Source organism: Poecilia reticulata, linkage group LG10 (assembly GCF_000633615.1).
Source record: "Poecilia reticulata strain Guanapo linkage group LG10, Guppy_female_1.0+MT, whole genome shotgun sequence".
NCBI classification, from domain to species: Eukaryota; Metazoa; Chordata; class Actinopteri; order Cyprinodontiformes; family Poeciliidae; genus Poecilia; species Poecilia reticulata.
Window position 1 is genome coordinate 25553410 of NC_024340.1, and position 11949 is coordinate 25565358.

Below are 11949 nucleotides of genomic sequence, written 5' to 3' on the forward strand. Positions count from 1 at the left end.
CATCCTGTTCAAGAGATATCAAAATGTTTGCAAGATTTTCTCCGACTAAATAAAATACTAAATACTGGATATTTCTGACTTTTTGCAAGTTATTCCGAGGTTATTTACAGATCTTTACTGGCCATGCCAGTGAATGTGGGCGGCTTTGTATTTCCAAGCCCAAGTGCAGAAACTCGCATAACAAAGTGATGCAGCAAAGATCCAACTAATGAAAAATACAGTGGTGTTTTATTTGCAAATTAAAAAGCACCGACAATATTAGTTACACTGTAAAAATTATTGACAACAATTACAAATCTGTATCATACAGTCCAGGAGATTAGTACCATCGTTGCTGTTATGTGTTTAATACTTTATATACGGAGAAACTCTGCACTTTTGTACAACAGTTGGCAGTGAGAGGACGTGAGAGGAAACACTTCTGCATGATGAAAGGATCCAAACTCCCCCTCAGCGCAGCACTGACGTTTTTAAACGCTACGACAAACAGGCTGATGGGAGAGCAAAACCCAAACACATTCAATAATTTAGGTCTACCGAAGRGTTTTTATGTACATTACAAAGTCAGGAAGTGACAAACCGTCGTGTGCGTTGTAATTACATCCGAACAACGTACAAAACTATTGCAGTAAAAGCAGCTTTTTGTTACCGATGAACACCTAGTTGCAATGGTAACACCTTGACCTACACCCAAACATCCGTATTAAAACACCTGGCGTACAGTTGGTCTGTTTTTTGTTGTTTTTTTCTCTATTCTTCCCAGGTCTATACTCTCTTGTAAATGAAATTAAAACATAAAACACAAAAAAATATACAATTTTAACAAATAAAAACGCTGATAACATCTTGAAATGCACTTTTTTCTTCTTCTTCTGTACACAATCTGAATCTGTAGGACCATGCATACAGTAGCTAGCTTATGATCTTCTTCACAGATTGTAGTAGGAGCCATGAAACTCTGTGTGCTTTCCAGTTAACCTGTATGATCAGGGTCGACGCTYGTTCGAGTGCCGTTGTGCTTTCCGTGTCCGTCCGTCCGTCCTGTTCCCGCCCCGGCCGGCTCGGGGCGTCACGACGCTGCAGGYCGGGCCGACAACAGCGCTGCTCATCCCGCTTGGGCGGGAACAACAACCTCTAACAGGTTTAGTTTTGGTACATTCTAACAAAATATGCATTTCCATCAGCACTACAGAAATGTTAAGTTAGACGGAAGAAAACAAAACAGGAGCTGATTGAAACAAAAGAGAGAGAGAGAGAGAAAAAAAAAGGAAGAATCCCTCAGATATCCAAGGGGTTGATAGTTTGTTGAAGATTCTGTCCTGGCACTTGTAAATGCAATAACTAGATTCTACAAAGGCCTATTGAGGAAGGCTACAAGATGCAGCCCYGAGTCAGGACTCCTCATGTCCTCACTTACTGCTTATATACTCCTGTCAAATGTAGTTTGACTGGACACGTCCAACATGCTGCCGTTTGCTGAGACAATACTGTCCTACTCCGCTGTCCAMACATCACGCCTTATCGCAGAGGACACGTGATAGTGTTTACATTTGTTGCCCATTTACAGAACTGACAGGAAAAACTGCTCACAGTTCATTTGTGTTTCTTTTTTTCTTCTTTTTTTTTTCAGTCTCAGGCAACAAAGTTTATGCGATGACCACTTCGATCGAAGGGACCGGGATTATCGAACGCCACTCCCCTGTGCACCACCGAGTCTTTCCTTACTGAAATCCYCAGGTCACAGTTTCAGGGCAGCCCTGAAGCCAGTCTGCTCTCCGCCAAGAAGATCAGAGTTAAGCTTCCGAGTTCTTGTTCGGTATATCTCGAGGCCCGAGCTCCAGCCTTTCGGGTCTCTGTCAGATCGGCGAGCCCTGCAGGGTGGAGCCGTGTTTCGGAACGTGGAGCTGTGGTTTTCCCCTGCGGCGGTGCTGCTACCTGGTGTGGACCAGCTCCTCTCTGAGCCAGCTGGGCAGCGGCTGACCCATCCTGTAGAGCAGCTTGGACAGCTCAATGTTGTGGTCTCGGTAGTACTCCCTGAGGAACACCTGGGACTGAAAGAAACAGGAGGAAACTAAATGTAGGCGACTCACAACAAGCTGACCTTTACTATAACAGCTCTTTCTGGGAGAGGATCCTACCTCGGGGTCCATGTCAGGGTACCTGCGTCCTTTACTCTTTCCCAGACACTTGGTCTTTCCTCCCTCCAGCAGCTGACACCAGAAGCCTTTCTTGGGGTCAAATCTATACATGATGGACACAGAAAATCCTGAATGTCAAAATCCGACCTCACGTTTGAGGTACGACATTCATGTCTCAGGTTTCAAACAAATCAAATCAAACTCTATTCAAGTATAATGAGTCTTAAAAAAAAAGTATAAAAAAGAAGCATTCAACTCAAATTAATAGCATCTCATGTGATTGATTGTTGTAAAACGTTTGATCATGTTATCTATTTCTCATTATATTTTCTTTGTGTTTCAATTGTGAAACTTTGATACAGTTGTGTCATATTATATTGGTATGCTAAATAAAGATAAAAGTAAAGTGAAATACACAATTACAGAAACTATTGGCAGAACAAAGTTAAACATAGATGCTGATTTTTTTTTCTACTCAATGAAAGCATTTTAAATGACAAATGAAACTGAGGGTTTTAACTGAGGAAGATAAAGCARGTTTTCCACKCCACATGTCCGACTGTTCTTCAATAAAAGCTGAACGTCACAATTTGCTCTTTTTGCCTAATCAGAGTCAGTGGGTGCAAGAAAAAAAAAAGAATAAAGAGTTAATGAGTCTTTCGCCCGGAAGGGCATTTTGTGCCTAAGAAAATCAGAAAAGKCCAGTTACCCTTATAAATAGGTTGTAGGTTTAAGTGATTTAGATGAATGCTACACACTCAAGACTCAAACGCTTTTACAGTAAACCATTCTGCTCGGATCAAATGATCAGGCTGACAAACATTCTTCAATGTGGACACTGTTAGCAAATAAAGAAGTTAGATATGTCGAGTATATGTGAGATGTTGACTGAGGAAGCATAAAGCTTTTTAAAGGAGATAAGGACATTCTTGTCACATTTTAAGACATCTGTGGTTTTATTGGGCTGTGAGCGAAAGCAGAACAACATCTGTTTAAAACCTTTAAAGACTTAAGACTCCTTTCAGAATAATAATGGATTTGGAAAATGTCAKAGTTGAGGATCTACATTCTTTGGAGATAAACATGTAATTCCAGCCATGTTAATTGCTAATAGAAKATAGTAAAGATGGTCCAAAATGTCTACTTTGCAATTGTTTTGATTTTGTTTTGAAAGAAACGGTTCCTCCACACAGCAAAGTGTGTTATGCTTTAATACATTTTACTGTGCATACCGCAGGCAGATACACATTTCAAGGTAGTTTGATTCTGACAGGAACTGAGATGGGTGTCTCTCAAAAAGACAATAAAACTGTAAAATAAGTTTAAAAATGTACCTAATTTTATTTATGTTTTATTTTAAACATTTTAACATAAAGTACATATATAATTAATCACCAAACACAACCTTGCATTAGCTACAGTCCTAAAAAGAGAAATCATGAATTAGCTAAAATTGCTGAGGGCGGGTCAAAGATTTAGAAAAAGCAGAGATTAGAAATTTGGATCATAGCATCTCTAGTTAAAGAAAAAAACAACGTATTTGAGATCTAAAAAACACACTAAGAAGAAGCTAATTAGGTTGTAATCTTGGCATTTGAAAAGAAAAGGATCTGAAGTGAAAGAGGGGAAACTTACGCCAAGATCTTGTGGTAGTTGATGACGTTGGGGAGGGCAAGAAACTTCTGGATTTTATCCATGACCGAGGCGGGCTCCGTCTTCAGCATCTGCCCATCCAAAACCAACAACTGGAAGGAGACAGGAAGCCAGGCATTAGAAGAGGGACAGCTGTGCATACAACAGTGCAACATAAGAAAATAAGTTACGCCTACATGATCTTCCTTCTTTTCCCAACTACTTTTCTATAATTAAATTCAGACCAATTCCCCTACAGCACTCAGGTCGGAAGCAAACCTTAAACGGGGGGGAGGGTAAATAATTAATGAGAGAGAGCAACAAGTAGTAAATGCAGGACAGACATTAGCTCTTGGACTAAATACAGTAACTGTAAGTTTGTCTATAAGTAGTTTTAGAGTCTTGCTTGTAGAACCAGCTCATTAGGTAGCCAAACCGCAGTCCTAAGGTCTTCACATCTATCTTTGTTGAACTGTGGAAACTGCTGACAGAAATCCCCTGGAATTTGTGCAAGCCCTGGTAAATGAATCAATAAAACCCATTGGGGGGTAAAATAACAAGTAGTCAATATCTCCCACCATTGCATTATTGATTATTTCTGTGGTATAGGTCTTGAAATATAAATCACTGATTCACAAATTTATTTGAGGAGTCTGTCCTCCAGATGTTCAATGGCTGACTGTCCTGGTTTTTAAATTTTAATTGCTAATTTCTTGCCAAGAAATAATAAAAAAAAACAACAAAAAAACACATGGATTTTCCCCCAATTGTCTATGACTTTTCTGCCTTCAATTGCTCCCTCTCCTCTGGGGTGGGTTGTTTTTGTGTGTGTATTTTTTCTTTTTCTTTTTTTTTTTGCATACTTTTGTGAGAGAGTGAAAAACAGAAACCACCAAAAAGCTTCTAAAACCACCAGTGTGTTTGAAGATGGACACATCCTGCCAGTATAAAGACTTATACTGTGCACATGTTAGCTAGTCTGATTTCTAGCTTTGAAAGCAGAAATCAGGCTGCATAAGCCGAGAACTTAACTTGGTTCATTTAATTTAAAGAGAACACGGTATTACTAAGAATCTTGCTTTGTAACGCTGAACCCACAGYTCATCACCGCTTGTGAATCTAGACACACTGGAGCGCCAAAGGTTAAATTTTCCTCTGCGAGTGTTCGTAAAGGTCAGTTCTCATCCACGGAGGTCASCTGGATTTAGAATACGCTCTTCAAGGAATCCAAAGGCGAGAATAACCCCCCTCACTGCCAAGTCCCTGCAGGGAATCTCAATAAAGACTTCAGTAACTAAGGAAACTCGTTGTCTTGTGCTTGCTTGCTGATTACACACTGATCGACACTTTGCACGTGGAAAACAAACTACCTGGCTGGAATGATAGTGATTCAGCCAGCGCTCCAGGTGGACAGCGTACCAACCCGGCACCAGGCACCGATTCTGGAGAACCCGTTGTTTGATTGGAGCATCGCGGGCTGCAGTGATGACTTCATTGAAGGAGTACTTCAGCGCCACTGGGTCGTCATGAGCTCTTTGGTGCTGTGGGAGAGCGAGTCGGGTTTCAGTAATGAGAAAAAAAAAAAAAAAGACTTCCTGAAAGATGAAGTGATTGGCTGCAGGTGTGAGGACCAAGACAGACCTGGTACCAGGAGTAAGCTCTGTCTGCTGGGTTGATGAGGATGGTGATGATTTTCGCTTTAGGCAGAAGAGCGGCAGCCCTCTGAGCAGCCACCTCAGAGTCAAAGTAGTTGGCACTCTTCTCAAAGTAGTAGTCTGAACTGGTGTTGGAGGGCAGAGGGAAGTACTCCATGTACCTAGCAAACAACAAATAGAAAACGAAAGATTTGAATCAGCCATAACTTCTGATCAAGWGGGTTCTTGGTGGAAAAACAGCCAACATTGCTGTATTTTTTGTAATGCCTTTGAATATACAATGCTTTATATTTAGTCAACTTGAAAGAAATTAAAGCTAAACATAAAGTTGAATAAATCCACTTCTTTTGTAGAAATATTGGTCTTAAAAAAAAAAAAGGTTATAGATTTGCAGACCTGCCATTCTAAGCATCTTTTCTTGTGCATCACAACAAATTTGAGTGTCAATACGAAGTTTGTTCATTTCTGTAATTTGACAACAAAAAGTAAAACTCATGCTAAGAGTCATTACACACACACAGCAATATGTAAATGAAGGGTTTATTTCGGTTAGTTTTGACAATTATAGCTAGCAGCTAACAAAAACCCAAAATTCAGTTTCTCAGAAAAGTATAATAATACATAAGAGCAATGAATAGAAGACTTTTAATACAAATAACGTCTGTTACAGCCTCGGCAGTCGCTGGGAAGACTGCTGGCTTGACGGCTGACCAGCAGACAGTCACTGAAACCGTTCGCAGGAAAACTCATTGTGAAAAACGTTGACGGTTCACAGAAAGCTGTGTCCAACTAACATGGGCTACAACTGTCCCAGACCTAGTGTTAAGACACTCCAGAGCAGACAGCGTCAGAAGAGAAAAAGGACTGAACTGCTGCTCAGTGGTCCAAAACCCCCTTTATCCTTCAAATACAACTAAAGGTCCCAGAGTGTGGGGGAAGAGTGGAGAGGCACAGAATCCCAAGTTGTTTGAGCTCCAGAGTGAATTTTCTACACTAAGTGATGATTTGCAGCATTGGTGCATTTATTTCTAAGTGTTGGGGTTTATACTGCCTGCTGTTGTAATCAAGACCACATAACCCAAAGATGTAGTAGAAATGAAGACCAGAGCAAGAGAAGACTGAGGCTTTCTACAGACCAAAACAATATTTCAAGACAATTGCTGTAATCATGAAATCTGACTGTAGCAAGGTTGGACAATAAATCAATAACAATACATGTAGACAGACAGACACGTGATCAGTATTAATAGATCATAAATTTGATAGAATTTTCAATAAYTTCATTGAACTTYGATCCAAAACCACARAGGATTCTGGGGGATGTAGGCAGAGGAAAGATTTTAGCCCCTCAACTTCTCGTCAACCTTTCTAAAAAAGGTTCAACTAACTCAGTCGCTTTTCGGTTGCCTAGCAACAACTTATTGAGTAACTTGCGCAGCAGCAGTTTAAGGTTTCACCAGCGTGCCTTATAACTGCTAAAAAAAAAGAAGAAAATAAAAACAACAACGGCGTGGAGTGAAAACTATGGGAAAAAAAGAGGAACGGTTATGCCACCAGTTTGGCAGTATTTGAGATACTTAAATTAAAAAACACTAATAAATAATGATCGATATCAACCAATACGAAACACTTTAATCGTTCATGATACTTGGCCAATAAATCAATCTAACTTGTCTGTTAAACAAGTGTAGCAGACAAACCAGACACCTCTAAAGCGAGCATAATGTTAACCAACTCGGCATTAGCTACAGGAAGTGAGTGGAGGCAGCAGGTGGAGGTCGGAGACAAAACATCTGAACACGTGTCTCACCAGTCAATGCCTCTGTGATAGTTGTGTCCATTGAAGAACTGGATCTCCTCAAACGTCTCCTTGCTGGGATAGTTGCTGGTCAAGTCAGGATGCATGCCAAGAAATAGGTAAAGTGCTGTTGTCCCTGGAGGAAGGGAAGAGATAAAAAACAAAAAAAACTTAAATGGCAATGTCCCAATAAATATACTCCACCAAACAGCAACAGTTATAATCCAAAGTGTAGCAATTAAAGGATAAAAACAGAGCTATAATTCAAAGGAAGAGGTCTGCTCTGAACGGCAAACTCTTAGTAATATCATTTCTGACTTGGCCTGCAGAGGGCGCTGTAGAGCCGTGACTCACCCGTCTTCTGAGGCCCGATGACTAGCAGCTTTGGGAAGCGGTCACATGTTTTCTCTTTGGACCAGATGTCCTTGTGTCTTTTATCCTCACAAGGATCCTTTAGTMACACAAAAACACAGATACAATCCTGTAAGTGGGGATTAATTAGACTTCACTTTAATGTGTAGAAATCAAAAGAAAATGCAGATGAGTTAAATGATGATGACATCCATCTGCACCCACAGAAAAACAATGTACAGGGCTTCTACACATTTCTTATACCCGCATTCTTTGCTTTTCCACACTTTAGTTCTGACTCGCTTTGCTTCGTAAAACCTATATAATCAATTAACTGCACAGATTTCTACAAAGACCTGACTTTCAGTACATCGTTCGTTGAGAATATTCAAGGAATGTGTGGAGACGGTTCCAGGCTAATAGGTGATAGAAATAAAAAAAATAAATAAATACAGGTGGTGTAAAACCTTGACCTCACCTGCCAGAGGGGATCTCTCTCAGATGGAAACAGGCTGAAGTATTTCTGAGCCAGCTGGATAGGYGGCAGAGTCTGCATCTTCAGGTTGGTCCACGTCTTCACAAACATCACCAAGCTTTTGAAGGTGTACAGACCGAGACGGTCGTTCCCATAGTTGGACAGGTGGGTCATGAAAATACTGATCTGCGAACGGAAATGCCGAGCAGAGAGAAGTTTACTGAAACAGAAGAAAGGATGAGGACATCTGGGAGACTGTGGCTGCTCATCGCCGGGACACCGCCTTGACTGAAATGTACAATTAGCTGATTAAACAGTTTGAATCTTCAGCTGAAAATGCCCAAGATTTCAGGTGTTTGCACAAAGAGAATGTGTGCTTTTATTTATATTATWGTAAGCTTAGGCCCAGATTCAAATGCATTAAATCAAGTAAAAACAAGCACATCAATCAATAATGAATGAACAACATTAAAGCGCTGTCCTTTCGCCAAAAGATAAAAGCACAGCAGTTTTGTGCAACCTACTTAGAGATGAGCCGAATCAGAGTAATTAGGATCAAACAATAATAAAAACTACTGCAGAAACAACCCGYGCCATTTTCGTTTGGGCAAAGTCACAGTAATGTGAATAAAATTGTCTGCAGTCTATGCAGAGACGGCCACAGCTGCGACCTTTTTCTGCAATCTCAAACAAAAGTACGTGAAGAACAGGAGGCATTTGCGCCATTGTGTCCCGGCTCTATTAAAAGCGGTTTTTGTTGGGAGTGAAATGAAAAACATATCTGAGTCATTTTCCCCGCACCCTGTTTAAATTTCAATTTGCGCCGGCATCTAGATGGGCTTCAAAGTGCGCAAGACAAAGGCAAACGCTCTGTGTGGGAGAGCGGCTGACTCACAGGGTTCAGCAGAACGGTGAGGAAGAGTTCCCCCCCATTGATGAGCTTGTCCAGTTCGTTCGGGCTGCCTGGGTAGTCTTTGTAGAAGATGGTGTGCGTGAAAAGACCACAAGTCTGCCGGGGYAACACCTGCGATGAGAGCACACACGGAGAGGATCACAAAAAAAAAAAAAAAAGTTGGAAGCACCGACGCAAACGCGACGTCGGCTCTCTCCGCTGAGCCGCCGCTCCTCCGGGCGGTTTACCCCCACACACATTGTTTGTTCACAATAATGTTGTTATTATTCAGCTCATCAAGCCAAAGCAAACCTCTCGTTCGCTCCGAGTCTATATGGTAATTCATGGAAATGCATGTACAGTGAGGGGTGTCTGGGGAGCCGAATATCAATCATCAGTTCCGCGGTGAGCGCTGTCCATTCGGGCTGCAATATCTCAAGGACGGGAAGGGAGTTCTGAGGCCGCCCGGGCCGACCGAACACAGGCGCAACAAAGAGAGCGGACTGAGGCTTATCGGCATCGAAGGTCAACTAGGGAAGAAATGGATACGTTTTCTTCTGAACCTCCTGAATATATTCAAATCCATTTTTACCTTATTTACCAAGTTATTCCAAAACCAACTAAGCCTGATCTTTTTAGTCGGCTGTTGACATTTCACTTTTGTTCCCCAGACACCCGCTTTCTGATGTCAGTCTTCATTCTGCTGCCGAAGCCTGCCTGCCGGTGTCTCGTGCAACGCCGGTTCTTTTGACCACGTTGTTATCTCCCGCTCAGMGGAAGGAGGCAAAACCCAACAACACAGATGGATGGACTGCCTATTTAGGGGAAGTCTGTTGCTTTTCGGTAAAAGAAAACACAATTCTGCCAGTCGACTTGAGATTTTCAAGAAAACGAGGAACAAAAAGTTCAAACGGGGAGGTCTGGAACAGAAAGCAATCCAGTTGAGATGTTTTCTTATTCGCCTATTAGTGGCTAAAACAGGAGAGCAAAGAGACACAGTTGACAGAGAAAAGCAAAACACTACRGCTTTTATTTGGCTTTAAAACTTTCTGATAATGGGGACACACTGAGTAGGTGACTGTAACAGAGTGTAATATCACAATATTGCAACAAAAAAAATAGATATAATAGGAGGTGCTCTTGAAAATATAGATGTTGAATAAAAGTGGCCCGAGAATAAATCCTTGCAGAACCCCACAGAGGATGTTTGTGGGGTTAATGGCGTTTCAAAGAYGGCTACTAGCGTTTGAAGTGGTCTTACGCTGATGCCGCTGTGGATGAATCCCCGCCGGAAGCGAGCGGGTTTTAGGTGAGGGTACTCCTCTGTGCTGGTCACTTTGATGCCCCAAACTTTCTTCCAGGCGTCATACAGCTGCATGTGTACAGGATAGACCCCGGAGTGGTGAGGGGCCACTGCGTAGCCCATGTTCGTGGGAATCCCRTGCTCCTGAGGAAGAAATTGCATAAGCAGGTGAGYGCCGGTGATAGGATACATGATGCATCTAGAGTTCATGCACAGACTTACTTTCCACAGATAACGCAAAAGTTGTATTTGAATTCACTGCAGATGTTTCGATTGAGGGCAGGCTTTAAATACAAAACTGACTGAGGTATRGATAGATACCCAGACAAACCCATGGGATAAATTGACAGATAGTGATGGTTGTATAGACAGAAGGGACTGAGGATCGATGGTTAGATAACTGGCAGACAGATAGATGAATAGAGAAATCGATAAAACAAACAGACATAGATGAGGAACAAACTGTAGACATACAAAATGTTTTTTCCTCCATCCACGTTCTCTTTTTATGCTTATTTAGACCTGAAAAAAACATTTTCATCTATTTCCAGACTTTTCCAGATTGTGCAAGAACTCCGAACATCCATGTCCGAGTTAAAATTAGAAACTCCTATTTTTCTCTGAAGCAAACAGCAGACATTTAATCATCAGCTGGATACGCGCCACCTAAACGCGCAAGAGACGTTCAGAGAAACACACTGAGGCGTGTAATTCAGCGAACGTCGTCTGAGTGAAGATAACCAAAACATTTATTTGGACATCGTCAGTAAGAAAGAGAGGTAATGCAAGAAAATCGAGTATTAGCGTTTCATTCACTTCATGCTGCCTTCATAACACAGTCGGTAATACCATCATTAGAAAGTGAGTGATGTGAGATGACACGACCCTGTCTGAAAGAAGAGTAAAGAAAAAGATTCAGCTGGGATGTGGAGTGTTTACAACATTCGTGCTTTTCACTCTAGTTGTACTTGTGTGTTGCCGTCCAAGAATGAAGGAATTTAACAGCATTCCCAAGACATAAAAATATATAAATATATATACAAGAGAAACTTCTGTCAACTGGCTACATTAGTAAAACACATAAAACACAGCTGCTACTTTTAACCAAATCAGGAGCTTGTTAAAGAAGAAGTGAACGAGTTTGTCGTCTTTACTAAGCAACGGAAAATAACATTTTCAGGAGCGCATCAGAACTTTAAATGCAGCACCTTTTGCGACTAAAAATTACGCTATTTACTCAATATGTTCCAATTTCAGTCTCGTCACACTTTGGGGTTTTTCAGCATGAGACGTAAGAGCTTTTACAGCTAAATTTGACACCAATATATTTCATTAAACAGCCAACCAGCGTGGTGGTCAAATCTTTTATCTTCAAGTCAAGCCTGAGTAAATAGACAGTTAAAGTATATAACAGGTCAGCTCAAGGTGTACAATTTGTTTGCATTGAAAGATAAATGCTTCATTGCTTCCCAGCAACAGTTTTATAAATGCTGTATTCCTCACACAGAGCTTCAAATGACACAACAGATGAGTCCCAAAATTAAAACAWYGCCAGCAAAGAAAAAAAACTATGCAGATTTAAGAATTACCWAAATATAATTTAACATCGAGTGTTAGGAATATTGTGACATTTAAGGCTTTGGGGGGCTACGGCTTTATATTTAACGCTCACACCCGCGTTAAATATACTTCTTTACTTTTTCAT

At 41.1% G+C, this 11949-nt stretch overlaps 1 protein-coding gene across 2 annotated transcripts in view; it reads right to left on the minus strand.

The window, feature by feature from the left end:
• Positions 1-206: 206 nt before the first annotated feature.
• Positions 207-11949, minus strand: part of ndst1a (N-deacetylase/N-sulfotransferase (heparan glucosaminyl) 1a) — a 62092-nt gene continuing 50349 nt past the window's right edge. For both annotated transcript variants that reach the window (XM_008420157.2, XM_017307145.1), the window contains exons 6-15: positions 10203-10388; positions 8945-9073; positions 8053-8235; positions 7578-7674; positions 7236-7359; positions 5412-5586; positions 5141-5311; positions 3774-3883; positions 2139-2241; positions 207-2051 (exon numbers count right to left, since the gene is read on the minus strand). In XM_008420157.2, the coding sequence (XP_008418379.1) occupies positions 1932-2051; positions 2139-2241; positions 3774-3883; positions 5141-5311; positions 5412-5586; positions 7236-7359; positions 7578-7674; positions 8053-8235; positions 8945-9073; positions 10203-10388 (1398 nt within the window). In that variant the 3' untranslated portion in view covers positions 207-1931. The remainder of the gene's footprint in view (positions 2052-2138; positions 2242-3773; positions 3884-5140; positions 5312-5411; positions 5587-7235; positions 7360-7577; positions 7675-8052; positions 8236-8944; positions 9074-10202; positions 10389-11949) is intronic.